This window comes from Rousettus aegyptiacus, unplaced genomic scaffold, assembly GCF_014176215.1.
Source record: "Rousettus aegyptiacus isolate mRouAeg1 unplaced genomic scaffold, mRouAeg1.p scaffold_m13_p_2, whole genome shotgun sequence".
NCBI classification, from domain to species: Eukaryota; Metazoa; Chordata; class Mammalia; order Chiroptera; family Pteropodidae; genus Rousettus; species Rousettus aegyptiacus.
The window spans coordinates 558,550-583,588 of NW_023416295.1; the positions used below are offsets into that span (position 1 = coordinate 558,550).

The following is a 25,039-nucleotide window of genomic DNA, read 5'->3' on the forward strand; positions in this document are numbered from 1 at the left end:
CCGCCCCCCGGACCGGCCCCTCCGCCGGGCAGCCGTCCAAGCGCGCGTCGGCCCGCAGGTCGCAGGCGCTGGCGACCCGAGCTGGTGTGACCGACCGCAGCGCAGAGAGGAAGGGGCGGCCGGCGAGCCCCTCACCTGGTCCACCTGCTCCTGCAGCTGGGCCCTCTCGTGCCGGAGCCGGGCCGCCTGCCCCTCCAGCTGCTCCAGCCGCCGCTCCAGGCCCCCGCGCTCGGCCCGCGCCTGCTCCAGCTGCTGCTCGGCCCGCGCCAGCTGCTCGCGGGCGCCCGCCTGACCCTGCTCCAGCGCCTGCTGCTGCTCCCGAAGCTGGTCCCGCTCCTGCTCCAGCTGCCGCCAGGGGACGGGGCGGGGTCTGCATCCAGGTCCACGTGCCACACACCCCGGACCCCACAGGCCCCTGCCCCGGCCTGCCCGGTAGGTACGCCTCGCTCCCTCAGGCTCCCTTGTCCCTCTGGGGGTCCCTCCCCCCAAGCCTGTTCCCAGTCCAGAAACAGAGAAGACGAGGTGGGGGGGCACGGGGAGGGGCGGGGGGCGGGGTAGGAGGGCTGAGAGCAGAGGGCCCGGGCGGGTGCGCGGGAGGCTCAGGGCGGGGCCCGCCCGCCGGGCTGTCGCACCTGCAGGACCTGCTGGTTCAGGGCGCCTTTGTCCTGCGCCAGCGCCTCCATCAGGCCGGCCATCTTGGCCAGCGAGTCCCTTTGCTCCACCCCCTCGGACTTCAGCCTGGCCACCAGCAGCTCCAGGTCAGCGTTGCTGCACTCGGCCTGGGGCGGGGAGGGAGGGCAGCGGTCACCCTGAGGGCACCCCAGGGAGGGGCCCTCGGATTCTGGCGCTGGGACAGGAGTGAGCCCCCGTCGTGGAGGTGTGCAAGCCGGAGCTCTGGGCGGAACAGGGCGGAAGGAGTCCCACAGGAGGGAGGCCCCCGGGTGCTAAGGCTGCTGTCAGAAGTGAAGGGGTGTCTGAGAGGGCACTGAGATGCGGGGTGGCCAGCAGTCAGGAGGCTGTGGGTGACTTTGGTAGCTCTGGGGATGGACGCAGGGCTCATGCGGGTGGGGGGAGGTGCACAGGAGGGCGGGGTCGGGGGGCCCGGGCACTAAGGCGGGACTGGGCGGCACCAGGTGGCACCAGGCGGCCCCCCGGCGTACCCGGGCCAGTGCTCCGCGCACAGCCTCCTTCTCGCCTTCCAGAAGGTCCCTCTGCAGCCGGGCTGCGTTCAGCGCCTCGCGGGCCAGCACCAGCTCCTTCTTGAGCCCTGAAACCTTGTCCTCCAGCTGCTCCAGGCGCCCTTGACTGAGGTCCCAAAACCAGAGATCGGGGCCGTGAGGTCTCCTCAGGTCTAGCCGGGGCCACCTCCCGGGACCCGGAGGGCCCAGGGAGCTCCGAGGCCACCCGCGGTCACCCTGGAGGCCATGAGGTCGGCGAGTCCACGGGGCTGGGTGAGCCGGGGTTGGGTTCCCTGTCCACGTGTCCCCCGTGGGGGTGTGCATATGCTGGGTGGCGCCTGCCCCTGCCTGCCCTGGGGTGGCGGGTTCACCCGGCTGGGAACCGGGTGGGTGTCTGGGTGTCGGTGTGACGGCCCAGCCTGGGAGAGCCCTTCACCCTCACTGTCCCATTGAGCACCCGCCCCCACTCCATGAGACATGGCTGCTGAAGAAGCGGTCCCCAGTGACGAGGACGCTGAGGCCCAGAGAGGGGACATGAAAGCATGCCCCTGGTAGTGGGGAGGCCCGGACGGCCCACGGCCCCCGCCCGGCCCACCTGCTCACCAGCGCCCCCAGCCCACCTGCTCGCCAGCGCCCCCCCAGCCCACCTGCTCGCCAGCGCCCCCCGGCCCACCTGCTCGCCAGCGCCCCCCGGCCCACGGCCCCCGCCCGGCCCACCTGCTCGCCAGCGCCCGGCGGCCCTGGTCCCCGCCCGGCCCACCTGCTCCCCAGCGCCCCCCGGCCCACGGCCCCCACCTGGCCCACCTGCTCACCAGCGCCCCCCGGCCCACGGCCCCCGCCCGGCCCACCTGCTCGCCAGCGCCCGGCGGCCCTGGTCCCCGCGCCGCGCCAGCTCCCCCTTCTGCGGTGCGCACAGCATGCTGCTCCTCTGCAGCTCGGCGTTCGCGGCTTCCAGCCTCCGCCTCTCCACGGCCCACGCATCCGCCTTCCCCCTCAGCTCCTGCACCTCCGTCTCCAGAGCCTTCTTCTCTCTGGGAGCAGGGGAGATGGAGGTGGGGACAGCCCGCCGTGCATGGGGCCAGGAGGACCTGGGACATCCCGAGTGCCAGGAAGGTGGGCAGGGCCGGTGGGCGCCGGGTGTGGAGGCCGCTGGGCAGGAGCTCAGGGAGGCGAGGGAAGAACGGGAAGGTCCAGCCACCTCTGGCCCCAGGCTGGCCTGCGAGGTGAGGTGGCACCAGCAGGCTTGTCCCTGTGGGAGCCCCTGAAGCACAGAGGCTGTGGCTCCTGGCATCCTGTCCCCGCGCTCGGCCCTCTGCCACCTGCGGGGCAGACCCTCCCCGGCCCCGCACCTGCTTGTCCTGCTCACCTGTCCCGACAGAGACCCTAGACCATCCCGAACCCAGCCCCTGCTCAGCACTGGCCCACCTGCTACATGCCACCCATCAGCCAGGGACTGACCCTCAGCAGCCCCCTCCGCCCCTGGCTCCTGAGGCCCCCATTTCCCAAATGACCCTTGGAGCTGGCCCTCCGCCCACAGCCAAGGGGCCCGCTGGGGCCTGTCCACTGTCTCCGGGACGCTGCAGCGTGCCCGCTTGGCAGCCGGACAAGCCCTTCGGGCCGTGGTGCGCACTGCCCTCTACGTCTTGGCCTGGCAGTGCGGCCCGTGCCCGCCTGGCCCTGCACGTAGCGCCATGCTCAGCTCCCCCACCTCGGCTCCTGACGCCCACCCCAACCCCTGGGGAGCCCTCCAGCCCCTCCGTCCCCATGCCCGGGGCCCTCCCACGCCCTCTGAAGGCAAGATTGGGACTGGTTTTCTTTAACCCTGTCCCAGCACCGAGCCCCCTGTCAGGCTGCCCTGGGGTGAGCAGGGGCTGCGCCCCCCGACGGCCAGCGAGGCTGGTCCCAGGCCCGTTCAGATGGTGTGGATGTGGGAAGCCTTACTGAGCCACTCACCTAAGACAGTGAGTCCTGGGGGGCCCTTGGCCCACGACCCCCGCTCCCTGCAGCCCCAGGTGGGGAGGCATGTACCGAAGTGGCCAGAGAGCCTCCGTGCCGATGGCACCATGGCCACCACGGCCTCAGGGCACCCGGAGGGCATGAGGGCCACCCTGGCGGACAGGGAGGGAGGGGAAAGGGGGCTTTGCAGACCCAGGCGGAAGGCGGGGGGCACGCCGGGTCGCGGCATGCGGGGATCAGTCCCGGCAGGTGCAGCCGAGTCGGGACGGGAGGGGCAAGGGGGCTCGGCCCTGGCAGGGGGTGATGGAGAGGGCAGGCGGCCTTGCCAGGAGCAGCTTCCGTCTGAGCGGCGACCCTCTCCCGGCCAGCTCAGGCGCCCGCCCTGCCGCCCGCACGGCCAGTCACCTCGCCAGGAGCTGGCTGGCCGCCCTGCAGCGCTGGGCCTCGCGGTTCTGCGCCTCCAGCTTGTCCAGCAGGTCCTCACACTCCCGCGCCTGCTCCTGCAGGAGGCGCCGTGCGCCCCGCAGCTCCTGCTGCCTGCCCGCCAGCTGCTCCCGGAGCCCCGCCGCCTCCGCCCGGGAGGCCTCCAGCTGCAAGCACAGGTCCTGTGGGGCGAGGTGCACTGTGAGCCCCCTCCGGCCTTTGGCCTGACTCCCCCAGGAAGGCTGTACCTGGGGCCCGAGCCCCTTCCCAGGGCCGTGGGGCTCAGGGTCAGCTGTGGAGATGTGGCCGTCGGCCCTCTGGGAGGACCACAGGCAGGCCTGAGCGGCCGCCCGCAGCCTATCAGCCCCACAACTCCGCCCCTGTGGGGACCGGACACCTGCCTTGGTGCCCGTGGGCCCTGGCCGCCCACCTGTTCCTGCCGCCGTCTGTCCATGGCCCGCACTGCTGGGGGACGGGCCCAGTGGGGAGACCCAGTGCAGGGGGGACTCCTCAGCTGGCCCTCTGCCCCCTCCCCGTCAGTGCTGCTGCTCCGCGCCAGCTCCGGGCTCCCCAAGTCCGCCTGGGCCACCTTCGGGGTGCAGAGAAGGAGGGAGGGAGGCAGGGGACGAAGCTCAGGGCTGTGGCCCCACGGGGACCTTCTGGATTATCTCACAGGTCAGCTGGCCCCACTTGGACCTACGGCCCACCTGCCGCTGTACCCGGGGACCGGAGGCGGCCCGCGCGCTTTGGTGATGCTCAGGGTGCAGCGTGGGGGCTCGGCCTTGTCCTTCGGGTCGCCGCGGCCAGCCGGCCTCCCGTGCGCCTGGACTCCTAGCCAGGGCAGGCCCCGCGGCGGGCACGGACATGCCTGCTGCAAAGCCGCCACACCCCAGCCCCACGCACCGGTCTCTGCGCGTCCATCCTGGGGGAGAGGACGGCGCCCGCCTCCTCCGAGTTTCGCCCTGTGAGCTTCTGCACCAGCAGCATCTGCTCAGAGAGTCTGCAGAGAAGTCGGGGAGGGGGGGGGGCGGCCGTCAGCGCAGAGCACGGGCGCGGGCAAGCCCCGAAGAGCCCCAGCCGGTCCAGACCCCCTTGGTGGCCTGCCCTTGGGTGGCAGCCCCTGGCCCGGTCAGACGCCTCTCTCCTCTAGAGCCCTAAGTGGCTCCCGCTGTCCTGGGAGTAAAGCACAGACCCCAAGTTCGGCACCCGAGGCCCGCACCCTGACCCTGACTCAGCCCTCCAGGCTCATGGCCCGCGGCTTCGGCCCCGCCCCTGGGGCATGGCAGATGCCAGCTCACCACGGGGCCTTTGTCCAGCTGCTCCCTCCGCCTGGACCACCGCTGCTACCACGTCTAACACTGACCGATGTCACCGTCCCCTCCGCCCCGGGAGCCACCTTCTTCTGACTCCCTAGTGGCCCTTGGGGCTCCTCTTCTGTGGCCCGAGCACCCTGCTCAGGCCCTGGGTGCTGCCCCTGCAGCAAGCACTGGGCCGCCCCACATGGCATGTGCTCCTGGCTCCTTGGGGGCACGGCGGGCTTGACCATGAGCCTGCAGGGTGTCTGAGGCCACATGCACCCGGGAACCCCAGGGTCTAGGGAACCACGTCCAGTGGCAGCTAGTTGGGCCCAGGTAGGGAAGTGTCTCCCCACTTCCTGCTCGATGGACTCCGGGCCCCCGACGGTGCTTCTATGTGCAGGGCCTGCCATGCCTGCCCCGGCTCCCGGGCCCCGGCTGGGCCCCGGTCTCATCCGCACCAGCTGTGGGCCCGGCCCCGGTCCGCCGCGGCCAGAAGGGTGCATGCTTCCAGGCCTGACTGTCCCACTTCCAGAACCAGCCACGAGGACAGTCCACATGTGTCCCCTGCAGTGACCCTCAAAGGGTGCGGGGGGCTCTAGCTTTGGCCTCCGGGCTGGTTAAGGAGTTCGGGCCCGTCCGCCCACGCGAGTGTCACATGGGCCCTGGGAGGCGGCACCGTGCGCAGCATCGAGGGGAGTGACATTCGGGAGGCAAAGGGGCCTTCGCGACCGCCCAGGGCTCGGGCCGCAGCTGCTCAGCAGCCGGGGCGAGGGGGGCGCAGGTGCCCCTCCCCCGCCCGCCGGCCCAGCTGGGCGCCCACCTGGCCTGGAGCGCCGCCTTCTCCGCGTCCCAGCGGGCCTGCAGCTGCTGCATCTCGCGCACCTTGCCCCGCAGCTGCTGCTCCAGCCTCGAGCCCTGCAGGGCCGGCTGCTCCAAGGTGCTGGCCGCGCTGCAGGCCGACAGCCGCAGGTGGGCGTCGAGGTTCAGGCAGGCCGCGTGCAGGTGCTGGGCCATCCGGGCCGCGTCCACGCGCAGGTCAGCAAGACCGCTGGGGACAAGGGCGGCACCCGCTGCTGAGCCTCAGGACAGTGGTGGACGCTGAGCCCAGGAGGCTCTGAGCGGGCTGCGAGGGGCGGGGTCTGGTCACATGGCTCTGCCCTCTGCTCTCAGCGGCCCCTCCCCCACCACCCCCAGGGGAAGCCCCTGCTGAGGTCACCTCAGTGCCGGGTCAGAGCTGGAGCCGTGGGCAGGGGCCGAGCCCGGCTCCTCATGTGCACACGGGGTGCTGACGGGCCCCTCGGCCACCTGGGATGGACTCGTGGGATGTGCCCATGAGGACCGGAGGGGCCCGGAGCTGACCCCGCAGCTCCCCCTCCCCACGCCTTGCACCTGTCCCCTGCCCTGCTGCCCCGCTCACTCCTTCCTGCCCTCCCGCACCCCTTCGCCCCTCCACCCCTCCTGCAGGGCCCACCCGCGGCCGGGCCAACGGGGTTGGGGAGGGGCTCGTGAGCCGGAACCGCCACACCTGCAGGGCCCCCGAGGGCCTGATCCTGCGCCCACCCATCAGATGACCCTCGGCCCACCCTGAGGGAGCCCGGGCAGGCTGCGGGCAATGGGCGGCTGGCTCACCTCTCGGAGGCGGATCGCAGCTCAGCCAGGTGTGCGCGCAGCGCGGTCACCTGTCTCCACAGGAGGAAGAAGGCGCGCGGCTGCCCCACGCGAGAACGCCGGGTCTGGAAGTAAGAGGCTCGTGTCCGCTCCAGGCGAGGCCCAGGCACTGGGAGGCGAGCGGAGCCTATGACCCGTTCACGGTCCCCACAACCTGCTCCTCCAGATGCCACGCTGAGCCGCGTCCCCAGGCTGGACCCTCGTCACCTGTCGGCCCTGCGCCCCTGTGTTCCCCGGGCTTATCTTCCAGAATGCGGGGGACCTGCGGAGTGGCCACGCCTTGCTCTGCCCAGAAGCAGACCCCACTCAGCCTGGTCCCCCAGCTCGGGCGAGGCATCTCCGCAGCCCGCGGCTCCTGCCCCGTGTGGGGCAGGGACAGGCTCTGTCCCCTTCTCCAGGTGCAGCTCCTAAGATGTCTAGGTGTGTGGCCTGGGCCAAAAGGTGCCAGGGGACGGCAGCCTCGCCCGTCGGAGCTCCCAGGGGCAGGGGGGAGCCCCCCCCATGAGACCCGGGGCCTGAATAAGGGCAGTAAGGGAGGAGGCGAGGCCACTGCAGGCCTTGGGAGGGGCAGGACGGGACAGGGCCATGTGTGGTCAGCGGTGCCAGCCTCGCAGGGAACTAAGCAGAAGCCAGAAGGTCCCGTGTGTCCTCACCACCCTGCCACTCTGCACTCGGCTGTGTCCTGAACGAATGCTGACCCCGAAGGACCCCGGAGGGATCACCAAAGTGCCCAGGGCCTTCGTGGGCCCCACCGTCCCCCGTCCGCCGCAGCCCCGCCCGACAGCCCCACCTGTCGGCTGGAACACACTCACCCTCCTCCGGCTCTCAAGCCCATGCCCTGCCCCTCCCTCAGAAAGCCTTCGCCGGCCCCCTTCCCGACCCCACGTCTACGGGCCCCCCACTGAGCCCCAAACACTTCGCCGTACAGGGACAGCCCTTCGTGCCTCGCGCCTTGTCCACGCGACCCCTCCGCCTCCGCGTCAGGTCCTCACGGGGGCGCCCAGGTTCCTCCTGGTGAGGGGACGGGCGGAAGCCTGGAGCGGCCCGCCCGGAGCTGCAGGTGCACGCACCAGATTCCACGCGTCACGGGGTCCCGGGCGCGAGGCTGTGTGCCAACGCGGCAGGGGACACGCAGGCCTGGGGCCCGCGAAGCCAGACGCTCGGAGGGACACGGCAACTGTGACAAATGGGGCGCCTGGGCCGCGCGTCCCTGACTGCGGGCTCAGCGGGGAGAAGCCTAGGGGCCACCGCGAGGGGTCTGCTCGCACAGACGTGGCGCCCCAAAGCTGCACCCTGTAGGTGTGCCAGAGGCGCGTGAACGAGCGTGCACGCACGCACGCCTGCAGGACACACTCACGCTAGATGTTTGTGTCCCCGAAATTCATCTGCTGAAACCCAACCCCCACTGCGATGGTGTCAGCAGGTGGGGCCCTCGGGAGGCGAGGGGGCCACGAGAGTGGAAAGCCCCACGGTGGGACCCGTGTCCTTATCCGGGGACCCCGAGCGCTCCCCGCCCCTCCCTCCACGTGCGGGTGTGCTAGAGGGTGCCATCTGCAGACTGGGAACGGATCCTCACCAGACACCAAGCAGCTGACCCCCTGACCTCACACCTCCAGCCTCCAGACTGACTGTGGGAAATAAACGTTTACGAGCCCCTGTCCGTGGTGTGTCCACTACTGAGTCCCGGAAGGACTGAGGCCGGACGGAGGGAAAGCCGGCCCGGGGCTTTGGAGCCACACACTGGCCGTTACGCAGTGTTTGACCTGAATTCACACAGCTGGGCGAGGTCGGAAAACTCGAGCTGAAAATCGACTTCACCGTGGCCCCAAAGACCGTCCACAGCTCTAGATACCTGTCCGAAGCAAATAAAAAACCTTTCTGGAAGATACCGCACTCACTCCAGGTGCCAAAGAATTTTCACAAAGTTCCAAGGAAAACAGCCCTCTCAGCTAAAACAACGAAAATGTCACCGACGACGCAGGGACACGGCGCAGGACCGAGCGGGAGCGGAAGCGGCGGAAGCCGACCCCGGGCGTCAGGGGCGAACTCCGGACACAGGCGGCAAACGACCGTTTTTAATATGCGTCGAAATATACACGAGAGGCTTGAAAACATGAGTTAAAAATAAGCCATGTGGGGAAAAAAAAAATCAACCAGAATTCTTAAAGACGAAAAACACAATGTTTGGGATTTGATGACCGGGAAGGTCGATTAGAAGAACCGATCTCGATCTCGATCTCGATATCAATCTCGATCCCGACCCCGACCACAGACCCCGGAGGAGCGGGAGGGAGCGCAAGGAGGCAGCCTGCAGGGAGCGATGGCCACGTCCCCGAACCACGAAAGCCGCGGAGCCCCGAGGAGCCCCGCACAGGGTGAGGGACGGCACGCTCCACACCGACACGTCGCCGTGCAGAAGGCCAGGGCCAACGCCGAGACCCTGAGGGCCAGAGTGCCGAGACAGGCTCCCCGGACGAGGCGCCGGCCAGGATCCGAGAGACCGGAGGCCAGAGACGCAGAGGACGTGTGTGAAGGCCGAGGGCGCGCGCCGGCCGCCAGCGAGGCCCGTTCTCAGGCCGGCGGGGCGGAGTGCCGGAGATGCCGGCACCACACCGAACGGACCCACGCGGCCCGCAGGGGCGGCCGGGGCGGCCGGGGCAGCGGGATGTGGGGTGCGGGGGCCCGTCCGGAGGTCCCACTGCGGGTGATTACCTGTGACGAGGTCCGGGGCAGGGCACCTGGCGCCCCAAAGGGCTCAGGGCTTCAGGGAACCGTGGGCGGGCCGGGCGCGGCCACAGGCTCCACCGAGAGGCCCTGCCCTGCAGCCCGCCGGCTGAGGCCGCCCCCCTCCAGGGCTGCATGGCCCGTCCTTGCTCCTCTCCAGCCTGGCCTCAGCATCCTGCCCTCTCAAGGGGTGCCAGCCCCCTGCCGCCCCCCACTCCGCAGACCGCAGAGCCCAAGCCGGGTGGGGTCATGGTGCTGCAGGAAGCCGGGGCCTAGCCCGAGCCCGTTCACCCCTCCCGGCACCCCCTGCTGCCTCCCACCAGCCTTGGGCCCCGCCCGCGGCGGGAGCAGAGGGACACCTCGCTCGGGGTCCAGCGCTGCGCCTCCCGCAGGCCCAGCTCGCCCCGCAGGCGGAGCACGCTGCCGGTCGCCTGGGCCAGCTCCTCGGCCAGTGTGTCGTTGGCCTTCTTCATGTGCTGGAGCTGCTCCCGCAGGAGGGCGTTCACCTGGGAGAGGCCGGTGCTCCTGGACGGGAGAGACCGCAGGCGCGGGGCCCCCTCAGAGCCAGGCCCCGGCGGCCCCTGCTCAGGTGCGCAGCCCCGCACTGCCCCCGAGCAGCACTGACCACCTGCAGGGGGCCCCAGTGGCTCCTCAAACCAGGGCCAGTATCTGGGCGCCCCCGGCCCCGCCTCCTTCCCCGAGATACCTGTTCCCTCTTTCCTCCCCGCCTGAGCCCTCCTGGCTCTGCGCCCCCAACCGTGGCCACTCCTCAGTCCCAGGTGCAGAGGTGAGCCCCAACACAAGCCAGAGGGACAGGACAAAGGGGCCCCTGGCCGAGGGGGCCACAGCCTGGAGGCCATGGGGCAGGTGGGGACAGGGAGGGGTGGCCTCCTGTGACTTGTGCGTGGGGGCCTTGTCCACGCAGGGCAGGCCTGCATGTGGCTGCAGTCCGGGGCCCCAAACCTGCCACATTGGGGGACCCACCCTCCAGGGGCAGCACAACAGTCTCCGCTCCTCTTTCCTCCTCCTGGGCATCCCCCTGCACTTGGCTTATTGCCCCCCCCCCCCAAAAAAAACCCTGTTTTTCAAACGGCTTCTCAGCACTACCCCAATTTTCTGGTCCCTGAGGGTGAGGGAGGGAGGGACAGGCTCCCCAGGGCTGCTGTCAGCAGAGCTGAGAGACACCTTGCCCTTCCAGGAAGTGTCCTGGGGCTTGGGGGTGCAGGAGCGACCTTGGGGGGCCGAGGTTACCACTGTGGGTGCGGGCTGTGAAACATGCTTAGCAGCAGTGAGCAAGGAGCCCCTGACCATGGCGTCCCAGTGGCTCAAGGTCAGAGGGTCCTGGGATGGGGGTCCGGGCGGAAGCATGAGGGGTGGGGTCCAGGGCAGCACCAGGGGCACCTAGGTGGGGCCGGGCCAGCTGAGGGCCCTGGCCAGCTCAGGCCACCTGGCTGCAGCACTCGCCGCAGCACCAGCCTCCGCGGGCATTGGGGGCCCGCGGGCAGGCTCAGCCAGGGAGACCCTCCTGGCCCGAGGCCGTGCAGGGCTGGTCCCTGCCCACCTCGCCCCTCTGCTCCCCCTTCCGCTCCCTCCGCCCTCGCGGCCTGCCGCTGACTCCCACAGGCCAACTCGACTTGGGTCGCTTCGGGAAGAAGTTGGCCACCAACCCCAGGGCGCAGTGGGGTCTGCTGCCTTGTGCTGATGGCCCGCCCGGCCTCACCTCTGCTCTGCTGCCTCCAGCCGGCCCAGGGCCTCCTCCAGGTCCACACTGTGCTCCAGCTCTGACCTCCGCAGCCGGGCCTCAGCGGTCCGCAGCTGAGCCTGCAGCTGGAAGGAACATGAGCCCACCTGGCCCACAGCCCCACCCCTGCGAAGCCCTCCCACCTGGAAGGCAGCCCCCCCCCCCCGGGGGCGCCCAGCGGGGTGCCGGGGTCAACGGAGGTCGGGCCCCTCCACGAGGCGAGTCCAGTGGGTGGGCGTCCACACCCTGCCTCCGAGCTGGGGGCGCACGGCCCGCTGAGCAGGGGCCTCGCGGGTCTGGAGCACCATGTGAGGCTCAGACAGCCGGTGGTCGCCCCCGAAGAGGGCCGTGCGCTCGCTCGGTGTCCCGCCTATAGCTGCTGCTCCTGGCACCTCATCCGGCGGGGGGGGCGGGGCACACCCGCCCTGTGGTGGGCCTGTGTGGGGACGGGTGCCCCTGGGCTGGACCATGCCTGTCCCAGAGCCTGGGCCTCCCCTGCTCCGGGCAGGCAGGCGGCTGAGCCGACGGGGACCGATGGGGACCGATGGGGACCGGGGCTCTGGCGGGGAAGGGAGGGGTCGACCCGCAGACACTGAGGTGTCGGGGGAGGGGCTCGGGCGAGGCAGGCTGGCTGCTGAGGGGCTGGGAGCCCGAAGGCCAAGCGAGCTGGAGGCCACACCTGTGGTGTGACATGGGTCCAGGTGTGTGCGGAGATGGCCGGCCAGACGTGAGGAGGAGGGGGAGGGGGCAGGACTGGGTGGGAGCAGGGGCTGAGGCCTCGCTGGCCACCTGACCCCTGGCCCGCCCGTCTGCTCCAGGGTAACCCAGGGAAGCCCGGCCCCTCTGGCACCCACGAGCGAGCCGGGCGTGCCCCGAGCTGCCGGGTCCTCGAGTTCAAGCCTGACTCATGGGCTTTATGCTCTGGCCGCAGGGTTTCTGTGGCTTCCATTCCCACGGGCCTGTTCCCAACATCCCCCCGCCCTGTGCTAGGAAGGCCCCCCACCCCCACGGCCGGCCCGGCCACAGATGGCACACATGGCCCCCGGGGGGCAGGCGAGCTCACTGACGTGACCCTCACCCCACAGCCCTGTGCCGGGGGCCCGCCGGGGTGCTGGCCGATGAGAACGGGGGTTCCCAGTGTGGGGGACGGGGCAGGGGGCGCCTCTGTGGGGCCGGCAATGTCACCTATCCCTGGGGCCCTCGGGCACCTAGCACTGGGCACCGGCCACTGGTCACAGTCCCAGCCCACAACCAGCATGGCCCTGGGCAACTGTCTCCTGCTCTGAGCCTCTACATCCTCATCTGGAAAGGGGGGCCGACCGTCCTGCCTTGTAGAGCAAGGAGCGTCCGAGGACAGGGGAGGCGGGGGCTGGGCCAGACCTGGTAGGGCCCCCGAGCCCCTCCATGGTAGGCCGGGCGCCCCTCAGAAGTGTCTTGCCTTTCTGCCTTGGTTTCCCCTGACACACGATGGGAGTGGCCCCCGCCCACCAGGGCCAAACAGGCCCCTTGCTGTGGCTTGCCAGTCGCCCTGCAAGGCACAGAGGACGGAGGACCCAGGGCCAGGGGTCACCGCTGTGCCCAAGGCCTGTGCCATCCTCGGCTGTCGGGAAGGGGCGGGCCTGGGGGCACATCCAGGGCTCCCCGAGCCGGGTCTGAGGCTCGGGGCCTGTGCCCTCGGGGTCGGCTCCTTCCAGCTCGGCTTCCTCCTGCCTTCGGCGGGTGCCGGCCGGCGGCCGGCGCTGCACTCGCGCTGGGCAGGACACCGGGGCCCGCGGGCCGCACTGACCGGGCCGCCCCCTCCGGCCGCCCGAGCAGTGCCTTAGCCGCTGAGAGACCAGGGCGGCCCGGACACTGTCCCGCTCTCGCCTCCCAGCTCCAGCCTCGGTTTCCCCACTGTTGCCCAGGGCTGGGACTGTGTGACCGACGCCTGTCATTCCACGGCCTAAGACTCGCTCGTGGACCCACGGGTCTGACCGGCAGTCCTGAGTGGACTCTGCCCCACCCGGGCCAGGCTGCCGCCCTCTGGCCCGCCACAAGGCTGCTGCGCACTCACCCGCTCGCTGACCGCATGGTACCGGCTGGCCAGCTCGTCCCGCTCGGCGCCCGCCTGGGCCAGCAGGTCCTCCAGCCGGGAGAGCTCCTCCTGCAGGAGCTGGCTCTCCTCCTGCATGCGGGCCACGGTGGCCGGCGGCTCCCGCACTCCTGCAGGCGTGGCCGGGGTCAGCCTGCGGGCCTACCCAGGCCCCCGCCCCAACCACGGCACCTGTCCCCAAGGTGCGGCTGCGGGCTGGCCTGCCTGGGAGAGCTGGACGTGGGGCAAGTGGACGTCCTGCCCTGGGCCTCACTTCCTGTCGGGTTAGGGGGCATGCTCCTGCCTCCCCGCCTTGGATCAAACACAGACCCACGCCCAGGGTGAGCCCCAAACCAATGGGGGCCTGAACACAGGGTTCCCCCACCCCAGGGAGCCAAGGGACTGCTGACTCAGCGTAATTGGACCCCACTCTCCTGTAAGGAGCAGCTCTCCTAGCCACTCGAGGGGTTCCCCTTTCCCCCACACACGCATGCACACACAAGCACACGTGTACACACACTTACACACACATGCACGCGCGTGTGCACACATATGCGCACACATGCACAGCCAGCACCCTGGGGCCTTCGGGTGGTGGACAGACCCTCATCACAGAAGGGGTCTTGAGACCTCGCACGGGAGTCGGGCTGGCTCCGAGTCACCCAGCTGGCTGGGTGGCTTCGGTGCAGGAGCCCAGACTTGGAGCCGGCTCCTCGGTTGAAAGCATGACAGTTGGGGGCACCGTGGGGCCTGTGGGGGGGGGGCAAGCAAGGCTCCTGGTGGGGGTGGGGGGCATCTGCGCTTCCAGAGCCTCCACCTCCAGATTCTCACTCATCTGAGGAAAGCAAATGAAATCAAGACTGGCGGTCACAGTCACGAGTGTGTCACCAACACAACGCAGCGCCGGCTCGGGAAGGTCCCTGAGGACACTGTGGGTGGTGACCCGTGACCCCCGTGGGCGGGGGTTGAAGGGTGTGGTCCTGTGCCCCTTCGCACTGGAACGTGACAGGCCAGGAGGGACCTAGTCAGGGCACAGTGGGGCTCAGCTCCCTGAAGCGGGATTCCGGCTGATGGCCATGCAGCTCCCCGGTACCCCCCGCCATCCCCGCCACCTCCCTTCACCTTGGGGTGGCTCCTCGCCCAGGCTGCCAGCCACGATCTCACGGATGCGGGCAGGCACGGGGGTGGGCGAGGCCCTCCAGCCTTCCCCGCGCACGGTCAGCGCCCGGTCTTCCCTGCTGGCCTTGGGGCTCAGGACAGTGTCCTCCAGCCTCTGCAAAACACCATCCAGAGACACCCAGAGCTGGTGATCGCCCGTATGGGCCACTGGAGTTAGTGAGATGACCACGGGGTCCCCCACGACGATGACCTGCCCTGGAGAGGACGGGGTGAGGCCGAGGTCCCCAAGGCAAAGGCCTTGGTTTCTCCACCTGCACAGTGGGATGGCCCGTCCTGGCTCTGCTCTGTGTGCCGAACTCCCAGCCCAGGTCACCCTTTGGCCCTGCCTCTGCGGGGGTCCTGGCTGAGCCCCCACGAGCGCACCTCTCCAGGGATGCTGGGAAGCCGGTGCCTTGGCCTCTGGCCCTCAGGGCCCCCGCCCTGACCCACCTGCAGTGGGCAGCCGCAATTTTCAGTCAGGCTTGGCAAGGAGGGGCCTGAACCCCAGCCAGCAGCACAGGGGCGGAGGGGGGGAAGGGGGCGAGGGGCCCACAACGGGAAGGACAGAAGAGCAGAGGCTGGGCCTGGCCACAGCCCTTTAGAGCAAGGCCAGCCGTGTGCACTCGGGCCGGGCACTGCGAGCCACACGTGGGCCCCAGGAGGGAGAGGCTGCGTGAGGACAGTCAGGATGGCCCTCCTCCCTGCTGTCCAGAGCAGCTGACCTGCCATGGGAGAGATCCCCGAGGCCTGGGAGTGGGTGGGAAATTCCCGGTCCTGGGTCCCCAGAGGCTGGTCCTGGGGGGTCTTGGGCTCTGAGCCAGCACCCTGCCTTCATTGTGGGGATTCTTGCTCCACAGCCTGGGGTAGGGGGGCCTGGGGGTGCCCTCTGGGCTGGGCCTGTGAGTGCCAGGGCACGAGGCCACCATTCTGAACCAGCAGGGACCTCGTCATGAATGGGTACAACCAGGCAAGATCACTGACGAGTAAGGATGGGTCACAGCTGCCTGGCCTGCAACATTTGGGGTGTCTGATCTCGGGGCAGTGAATTAAACATGGAAGGGAGGCCAGATGCTCTGGGAGTCCTCGGGTCAGATGTCCACTTCCCGTGACCCCTCAGGGCAGCCACCCAGGCCCCTGTGGTTACCCTCACCTCGGTCCCAGACGTCCTAAACTTACCACGTGTCCAGACACCCCTCCTCTGGGACCTTCGGAGCCGCCATGTGCTCCCCAGCCCTGTGACGCCCTGGTCTCTGTGCCAGCCCAGGCTCCCCGCCCCTGACTCCCTCCCAGTCTCCCTGAAGACCCCCTCGAGTAGAGACCCCCCGCCCCGCACTGGCCCTCCTGCCTGGGCTGCTGGGGGCTGCGGCTTCCTGCGCGGGCTCCCCCAGCCTGGCTCACTCCGGCTGTGCCTCCTCCTGACACCCCAGCCCGGCCTCTTCCACGCACACCCATCGGGACCGTGCCCTGGTCCCGACTCAAGGGCCGGCTCCTGCACCACACCTGGCGAGACTGGTTCTGGTCCCCAGCAGCACCCCAGTGACGGGCAGTCCACTGGGCAGACTCCGTGCTGTCCCCCCATTGAGAGCCGAGGGGCTGGTCCCCTGAACTGGGCACTCCCTCGGGTGGGGCCTTTGCTTCTCAAGGGGGAGGGGGGTTGACTTTGAGTCCCCTGGGAGGTCTTGGGGAGGTGACTTCACTCAACTTCCCTCAGGTGACACCTTTCAGTCCTCCTCTGGGTGGCGTGAGCGGCTTCCTTGTGAGGAGGGGAGGTTGTGCCTGCAGCTCCTCCGGGCCACCAAACAAGGACCCAGCGTCAAGGCCACCGGGGCCTCCAGGCCTCCCTGGAGGACAGGCGGCAGGAAGGGGCTCAGCCACTGTTTGCTCTGAACCCCTTATTTGCACAGAGGGAAACCGAGGCCCAGCGAGTGTCGAGAACCCCCAGGTCTCAGGCGCCGGCTGCAGGAAGCTTGCCCTCCTAGGCCAGGAGGCCCTGCCCCTGGCCTCCCGTCCTCCCGCGCCCTCCCCCATCCTCCCCTCGCTCCCCCGGGGATCCGCGGCGCCACCCGCTGACGGGAAGGCAGCAGCGGCCTGAACTTGACTCGTTCCTAGCACTTACAGAGGGTCACTTATTAGCAGAGGCGTCCCAGGAGGCGCTGGGGCCTAATGGGTTCCAGCTGTGGCCGGGTGCCTGCGACGGGCGTCGGCCCAGCTGGAGCCGCGGGCGCTCGGCGGGGGGCGGCGAGGGGAGGGCCTGCTTGGCTGCCCCCCACCTCCGGCACCCCCTCCTCGCGTGTGAGGCAGCCCCCCCCCCCCGCGGAGACAACGGAGGGGGAGGAGAGGGAGGAGGAGGAGGGCAAGGGAGGAGAGGGGAGGGAGGAGCGCGAGGGGAGGGGTGAAAGGGGAGGGGTGAGAGGGGAGAGGGGAGGGGGGAGGGGGGAGGGGGCGGGCTCCAGGCCTGCGCGGACTTTGCGCGGACTTCGCGCTTGCCCCGCGCCGCTCCGCACACGGCGGCCTCCTCCGCGCGGCATCAAGTCTGGCCCCGGGGGTCCCCCGACCCAGCCCTGCGGTCGCCTCCCCCAGGCGCAGGCGCGGCCCTCCTCCCTGCCTGGCCGCTTCCCGGCTGGGCTCCGAGGGGTGGGCGTCCGCCGTGCCGGGACAGTGCATGCCCTCCCGGGGGACCCGTAGTCGGCCGGAGGGGACACCGGGGCTGGACATCGGTTTCCCAGGAGGGCCCAGACTCACGTTTGAGCCCGGCCATGTCCCTTCCTCCCCTGCTCCATCTGCGCCCAAGTCGCAGGGAGTTCGCGGCCCTCGTGCTGCCCACGGGCCCTGCAGGCAGACCCTCCCAGGCGGACCTGTGGGGGCAGAGCCCCCCGAGGGACGTGGCCCGCATCCGCCCACCCGCATCAGGGCAGGGCTCCCCAGACACTGCGACGCGGCGTGTCACCTGCCCCCCCCAGCCTCCTCCCTGCTCATCAGGACACTGTGTTGGGAGGAGGGGCCTGGCGACCCCAGGCCACAGCTCTGTGGAGGGTGGAGTGAGCGGGTCCCTGGGACGCCCTGTCATTCTCCCAGGTGAGGGCGGGGCAGGTGCGGTGGGGACAGGGTCGTAGGTCAGGATCGCCCGCCGCGATCAGAGCTCAGAGCGACGTGGCCACTTCCCCTTGCTAGTGACCAGCGTCAGTGCTGCCGAGTGGCTCCTCCCACACCCTCAGGCCGCTGGGGGCACCTCGCGGCCTAGGCCTGGGTCTCCGGGGGACGGGAGGGCGGATCGCCAGGATGGGGCCCCTGGGTGGTCCGTGCGAGCCCCAGTGGCAGGCGGTGAGGGGCACCAGACCTCTGTCTGACGTCACCCTAGGAGCGGGCGTCCAGCGGGCGGCCGCAGCTCAGCCAGACACAGGCTGAGCCCTCCTGGGGCAGGAAGGGGCTGAGTGAGGGAGTCAGGGCCCAGCGGCGGGCAGGATGGGTCGCACACTGCCACCGTGTGGCCGCGGAGCCTGGGCTCTGGGGCTCAGTCCCAGAGAAGAGGAAGTCCAGGACGGTGACCCACCCGTGAGGGGAGCCAGGGACCTGCCGCCCCGGGCCCTCAGCGAACATTTCCGCTTCTCCCCTGCACCCCGCAGGGAGGAAGTCGGGACTTGCCCGAGGTCATCCCCTCACGGTGGCAGCGCCAGGACTGGACCCGCCCGTGGGCCCCTGGATACTGAGAGGGCGCTTCCCGAGCCAGCACCGTCCCGAGGCCAGCGGGGGGAGCCAGCAGGCCTGCTGGCCTCAGGTCCCCTCCCCCGAGGTCCCCTGGAGCCCGGAAGACTGCTTCCATGTCCACCACTGCCTGCTCACACCTGCCTGAGCCCTTCCACCCTGGGCACGCCCGTGGGCCCCCTGCACCCCCAGGAGGCAGCTCTGGCCCTCGCCGGGGTGGACGGTAAGAAGAATATGTCCGAGGACAGGGCCTGCGGCTGACGCCGGCCATCAGACGTCTGCTTGCCATCCTCAGCTGCCGCAGGGAGGGCCTGGGCGGCGGGGGTGGGGGGGCCTGCCTGCCAGCCTCCCTCCCTGGAGGAAGAAGAGGCTTCTGTGCCCGGGTGACAGCTGGCCCGCCACGAGGCAGCTCAGCACTGCCCGGCTTAGGTTTCTCACTGGCCAAGACCGGGAGCCCTGTGACAGGCTCACGCTTTGTGGGGGTGGCAGGCTGGTCCTCGACTGATGATAAACGGGAGATCTGGCCAGGCGTCGACCAGGCACCGGGCGCGCGGCGGGGACCCAGCGAGGTGTGTGCGCCCTGCGGAGACCGCGCGCGTCTGCTGCCGCTCTCCGGAGGGTCCCACTGGGCAACTGGCCTGTGCGTGTGCGTGTGCGTGTGCGTGTGCGCGCGCTCCTGTGTGGCGTGGGGCGGGGGGTGGTGCCCCCCGCGTTCCGCCAACGCTCGCTGTGCGCGGGCGCCAGTCTCGCCGTGGGCTCGGAGGCCACTGAGTGTGTCCCACGTGTCTGTGCGTGCGACGCTTCAGCCAAAGCAGCGATGAACCCAGACACCGCTTCCCCCCCGGATGCCAGGCCCCGGAGTTCGGGTCCGCTCGTGCCCCACCCTTCGGGGGCGGTGCTTTCCCGCGGCGCCTTCTCCAGTCCGCGCCGCCCACGAACCCCCCCCCGCCCCCCCCCCCACCCCCGTGCCTCCGTCCGCGCATTTATTCCTCGGCGCCGAACCAGCGGTCAGCAAACCGCCGCCGGCTCCGGCTCCCGCTCGCTGCAGACGCTTCAGGCAGAGCCTGCGGCGCGACGTCTCTGGCCCTTTCCCGAGAAGGTTGCCGCTTCTGCCCCAACCCACGAGTCCACTCGCCGCCCGTTCTCTCTCATAGGACGTTGCCCCTTCCGCCCGTCCTGCTGTCTCCTGCACCAGCGACTTCCTCTGTCAGACTCTTCTTAGTGACACAAACTCTTCTCATCTGTCCCTGCCTTAAAAACAGCACTGCCCGTACACGCCCCACGAGGCACCCTCGCGCCCGGGGTCACCCATGGCCTCCCTGCTGCCAAAGCCCGTGGCCCTCGCCCCGCCTCGCTGCACCCGCCAGCAGCGTCTGCACCCCGCCTCCTCCCAGAGGCACTGTCCTGCGCGGGGACACGCTCCCCCGCTGTCCTCACCCTCTGGCCCCGCACCTTGCCCTCCAGGGCCGGCTCCTCCCGCCTCCCGTCTCTCCGTGTGGTGGCATGCCTGCTCCTCCGCGAACACCCAGTCGGGGGGGCCCAGCCAATTCCCTTTATGAACATGGGGTCCTGGGACCCCCCCCCCCCCCCGGCTGTCCCCGTGTAGCAACTCCTGCCCGTTTCCAGCCTGGAGCTCGTCCGGGGAGCCAAGCCTCCGACTTGGATGCCAGCAGGCTCCTCCTCTGATTAAGGCATTTACACCTCTAGATGCTCCATGGATGACGTAATAAATCACAGCAAAAATTAGAAAAAAGTTTGGATAATAATGAAAATTACTATTTCAGAATTTCCAGGATGCAGCCGAAGCCTCGCGTGGGAACGCGACATGGGTCGGCCGCTGAGGAAAGCAGCCCACAGCGTCCCGACTCTGAACACGTGACCCAGCAGCTCCTTACACCCAGAAGTGAGGCCGGGGACCCCAGCAGATGTCTGTACCTCGACTTTCGCGGCAGCACGAGTCACAATAACGGGAAGGTGGGAAGCACCAGCTGACTGACCGGGGACACGTGGGAGGGCCGGCGGGAGGGGCCCACGCACACGGCGCACGTTACCCGCCCGGGGCGGGAGGCGGCTCTGCCCCCCCCCCACCCCCCGGCGGACTCGCTGATGAGCCTGGAGGACCTCGTGCTGAGGGAGGGGACGAACCTGGGTGGTGCCACGTAGGCAGGTCCCTGGAGGAGTGGACTCTTGGGGTCAGAGAGTCTGGGCTGCAGAGGGGAGGGGAGCGAGCGTGTGGCAGGGACAGAGGCCAGTTCGGGAAGATGAGAAAGTTCTGGACACCACGGTGGTGACACCGAGGACGTGCTAACGCCACCGAGCTGTGCCTTAAAGGTGGTTCGGATGGTGGGTTTATGCACATATGTTTTACCACAATTTTTTTAAGTTAAAAAAAATTTTTAAAGGAAGGCGACAAATCAGTGAGCTAAAATTTGACCTCAAAAAATTAGATGAGCCACAAACCCAAAGAACTGAGAAGCAGAGGAATAGTAACTGGATACATTAATGACCTGGAGGACAAAGGACTAAAGAAATCCAACAAACAGCCAGTATCCGAGGTGAACGAGGGGGTGCCACTCAGGGTGACCGGCTCATCCGGCCTGCCCGGGACTGCCTGGGGTGGCGGAAGTCCCCCGTTCCTGAGTCTCAAACCCCTCAGCACCTCGACACTGGTGGTCACCCCACTTCAGAGCCTCAGACGGTGAAGAGCCAGTGGGGAGAGATTGGGAATGACTTTTACTGGTAAAGTTAAGATTTTGGCTGTAATGGACAAATTTCTGGAAAAATGCCATGAATCAAAGCCCAAAGGAGAATCTGCAAGGTCCCACAGCTGTTAAAGGGTCCAGGTCACCAACCTGCCCGCAACAGTGCTCCCAAGTCTGGGACCCTCAGAGAATCCAACCTTCTGGGGGTGGGGTGGGCTGGTGCTCCCCAACGCTGTGCAGAGCCTGGAGGGGACGGCGCCCAGCTGGGGGGAGCGGGCCTCAGGGCTTCGCCCCACGAGGCACCCCCATCCTCCAGCCACACCTCGCCCAGGCCCCTCAGTCTCGCGGCTGCAGCCAGAGGGGCTGGGAGCCCCTGTCACCCTGCCCCCCGCCAGGACAGGCCTATCTGGACCCCAGGGCGCCCGCCGCTTGCTCATCCTGGTGAGCTGGCACCCAGATCCCAATCACCAGCGCAGACGACTTGTGCGGGCGGAGTGGACGGGCGGGTTCCCCGTTCCCACTGCACCTCCGTCCCCAGGCACCGACGCCCACTGCTGACCGCGGCGACTTCCCGTGTCACACCTGTGGCCCGCCTGTCGCCACGGCGACAACCCATGTCACACCCGCAGGCCTGTCTGTCGCCGTGGCGACTTGCTTGCTCCCTGGAGCCTCTGCTCCCAGGGCACTGACAGGACCCCCACAGGCCGACGGACGCATGGGACGCCCAGAGGAAAGTCTTGTAATCGGAGCGTGCAGGCCCCTCCCCCCCAGTCTGCCACCGATCGGCCCCCTCTCAGGACACAGACAGCTGGCACCCATGGGTGCCAGACAGAGAGTGTCACCTGCCCAGGGCTGCCTCGCAGGTCTCAGCACCTGGCTCAGACACCCTGCCCACCATGCTCTGTCCTGTGTGGGCACTGCGTGTGCGTGCGTGTGCGTGTGCACGTGTGTGTGGCGACGCCACCATGTTTACAGGGGCCACGTCACCCCCGCACACTGGGTTAATGCACACCTGAGTTGGGAGCAGCGTGGACCTGCACCGGGATCCCGCGGGACCAGGCAGGGTGGGGACTGCCTGGCTGCGTGGCCCGAGTCATGGGATGGCTCAGGGGGCGTCTAGGGGGTGGCTGGCAGGGCCGGGCCATGGGGATAATTCTGTCACTACCGCTGTTGTACAGGTGGGTGCTGAGGGGAAAGAGTTAGAACTGGGACTCACAGGGCAGGTGTTGGGCACGGTCTCGCCCCCCCCTGTGGGCAGGGTTGGCAGGCAGCTCTGGGGAAGGACCGCCAGCCCCCTCACTTAGCCACCAAGACAGCCGTGAACCGGATCCTAGCGTGTCAGGCGGGGGCCCTCTGTCCCCACCCCCGGTGTGCAGCCCCGAGCCTGGCTCCGAGGGCAGACTGCCCCAGCTTCCCCAGCGGGCTCGGGTCTGCCAGCCCCGGGCCGGGTCCCAGCCAGGCTGCCCGTGCGCATGCGCATGTGAGCTGACCACGTAAGCATGTGGCGAGTGCCCCTCGAGCCTGGAAGGTGTGGCCTCTCTGCGTGGCCTGTCCCTCTTGAGGTGTCCTTGGGGTCTCCAAGGAGGGCGCTGGACGGCGGCCACCCCACTGACCTGGATCACGGTGTCCAGCCCCAGTGGGGGCCGCTGGGCCGCGCCCGCGTCGCCAGGCTCACTGGAGGCAGAACTCATGGCGGTGGAGCAGGTCCAGGGACAGGGCCAGGGCCAGGGACAGGGCCAGCTCCGTGGTCAGGCGGCCCCTCCGGCCTCACTCCTCAGGCACACGGACCACACCTGTGCTGCACCTGCTACACCTGTGCAGCACCCGCTCCCGGTCCTGGGTCCTGGGCCCCTCTGGCTGGGACCGCGGACAACCCAGCGCTTATGTGTTCCCGTGGCTACTGCGACGCTGAAGGCTGGGTTTCCCTGGAAACAGGAGCGCGGGCCTTGTTGCCATGGGGACTAAGTAACGCTGTTGTCAGGAAGCCGTTTCCCGGAGACCTGGAGCTGCCCAGGGTGAGGCCGGTGCCTGAGAGACCACACGGCAGGGGCCCGCCTCCCGCCGCGCTGCCTGGCCTGCGGAGAAGGGCCCGGGAACCCTGTGTCGGGGCCACACACCCGGTGGGGGCGGGTGCAGACCACCGCTGCCTCCCGGTGTTGAGCCCTAAGCAGACCTGCCCCTCAGACTCGGGAAGAGCTGGTTCGTGGCAGAGGGGCCTGAGCCTGAGCGGGGAGCCGCCCCCAGGACCAGGAGGCCCGGGTTTCCTAGCCTCACATGGGGCACGCCTCCTGGAGTGCGATTCCTTCTGGACCTGTCCCAGGCTCACCCTGTCCACGGGCGCTGCATTTGGGCTAACCAGAGGACACCGTTTCTTCTCAGTCACCTGAACCTTCCTGCAGCCATGTATATAAAGGCTGGTGGGGACCCTGCCGGCTTATCCATCAGGGCCAGTGGGGCCGTCCCCTTGAGGGAGGGGAGGGAAGGGAGCGAGGGCCCTTCCTGCAGATACAGGCCAGCCGGGGCCTCCTGGGCCTCGGGACTGAGCCTGGCGCTGGACATTAGGCCAGGCCAGCATCCCCACCCCACTCTGCACCCCTGGGGGCCTCCTTGTCCCAAGCTGGACCTCCGCTGGCTGGGCCATCGCCGTCGGGAGCCCCAGGGCAAGAGCAGCCCCTGGCTGGGTGCTACAGCCAGGAGCAGCTTTTTCTCTTATGAGGGGAAGCCGTTCAGGCCATCCTGGGGGCCCCTGGAGACCGCGGCTCCTCTGTGGTCACCCAGAAGGAACCAGGCAGTGGGGATGGACATTTGGTGGTGAGCGTCTCTGTCCCCAGGGCTGCCGGCAGGGAGCCTGACAGGGCGCAGGCCACTTCCTCAGAACCCAGGAGGGGGTGGCTGAGCTCAAAACCACCTCCCTGAGAAACGTGTCCTCGGAAACCTGTCCTCGGGTCCCTGCCCCGGCCCCTTCCAGGGAGGGTGTTCGCCAGGGTGCCTCCAGCCAGGATCTCAGCGGGACACACCTCCCAGGCATCCAGGGCTGGCGTGGGGTTTCCTGGACAGTTCCTGGGGGCCGAGGGCCCAGTCCTCCATCTGCCCCGCCCCCTGGACTGGCAACGACCCGATGGCACGGCGCAGAGGTCAGAGCCCTTGCCATGGCCTGGGCACCGCTGGCCCCCGAGGCTGCCTGCAGCACCCCGAGTGCAGGAGCCCCCACGAGCCTGGGAGAGGGGGCAGGGCCAGCGTTTCCTGCTGCCCTGGGCTGGCCCCTCTGACCGAGGGTGTGGCCCTGCCCTCTGCTGAGAGCTCCTGCTCGGGCGGGGGCTCAGTGTGGGGGGCTCGGGCAGTGGCGGTCAGCAGGAAGCCGAGGTCAGTGTGACCATCTTTGAAGGTCACTCAGGTGAGTAGGAATAAGACAACAGTCACCGGGAACCAGGACAGTTGGTGTCCCCGCCGGGGGTGAGGTCGTCCTGCCCCGGCCCCCCCATCTCCCCCCGAGCCCTCGTGGGGCGCCTCCACCCTGAGCACCCCCCATAATGCATGAGCCCCCCTCTGCCCGTGGGCCGGCCCCTCGAGGCTCTCACGGGCCCTGTGTGCGCCAGCCGGGCGTCCCCAAGGGGCCGGGACCTCGACGCGTGCCCGGAAGCCTCCTGCTTCCTGGCGCGAGGCCTCGTCACTCCTGCCCTTGGTTGGCCTCCCTTGTCCTCAGCCTGACAGACGGGCCTGCCGTGGACAGGATGCTCGATCCTGACGTGTCCTCGGAAGACCGGTCACGTGGAGGACACGGGGGAGGGGAGGGGGGCGGAGGCCACGCGGGGACGCGGAGTCTTCCGACACCCCCGAGTCTGCTCTGGGGCCGGCCTGTCTTCCTCTGCTGTGTGTGCACGAGCGGCTGTGTCCCCAGGGACCCGCGCCTTCCCCAGACAGCCACTTACCCACGGCTGACACATCGCACTGTCACCTCCCCCGAAGGACAGCGTGGGGGAGGGCTGTGTGGGAGGGGACCGGCTCCCGCCAGCGGCCGGGGCTCGGGTGACCCGGGGTCACGACCCTGTGGGGCGTGTGCCCCGCCGGTGCCAGACAGGAAGCCGGCTGGGCATTCCGCGGCCATCCTAAAACACAGCCCTGCCCTGGACGTTAGCTGGGGCGCCGGCTCGGGCACCGCCTGGGGCTGCTGACCAGTGCCAAGGCCGGCCGGCCGGCCTGCTGCCTGCTGGTGGGCGCCCCAGGCCACTGGTCGCCGTCCGTGTGTCTGTGGCCCCTGCCCAGAGGCCACGTGGTGGTCATCAGCCCCGGCTGGTGGGGGATCCAGGCTGCGGGTCAGTCTTGAGGCCCCATGGGGCAGAACCCACCCTGTGCTCATCCGTTCAAAGGGTTGCCTGCGAGGGCGCCGTAGGCGGACTGTAGGCGACGGTCCTGGGGGC

General features: G+C 69.3%; 1 protein-coding gene across 1 annotated transcript in view; it reads right to left on the reverse strand.

Annotated features, from left to right (window-relative positions):
• CROCC2 (ciliary rootlet coiled-coil, rootletin family member 2) overlaps positions 1-22,912 on the reverse strand; it is a 43,507-nt gene extending 20,595 nt beyond the window's left edge. The window contains exons 1-14 of the mRNA XM_036237189.1: positions 22,235-22,912; positions 14,182-14,332; positions 13,042-13,190; positions 10,968-11,074; positions 9,607-9,772; positions 6,485-6,588; positions 5,676-5,903; positions 4,461-4,557; positions 3,988-4,146; positions 3,540-3,739; positions 2,027-2,209; positions 1,161-1,305; positions 633-779; positions 136-345 (exon numbers count right to left, since the gene is read on the reverse strand). Of these exons, the coding sequence (XP_036093082.1) occupies positions 136-345; positions 633-779; positions 1,161-1,305; positions 2,027-2,209; positions 3,540-3,739; positions 3,988-4,146; positions 4,461-4,557; positions 5,676-5,903; positions 6,485-6,588; positions 9,607-9,772; positions 10,968-11,074; positions 13,042-13,190; positions 14,182-14,332; positions 22,235-22,312 (2,124 nt within the window). The 5' untranslated portion in view covers positions 22,313-22,912. The remainder of the gene's footprint in view (positions 1-135; positions 346-632; positions 780-1,160; positions 1,306-2,026; positions 2,210-3,539; positions 3,740-3,987; positions 4,147-4,460; positions 4,558-5,675; positions 5,904-6,484; positions 6,589-9,606; positions 9,773-10,967; positions 11,075-13,041; positions 13,191-14,181; positions 14,333-22,234) is intronic.
• Between the last annotated feature and the right edge of the window lie 2,127 nt (positions 22,913-25,039).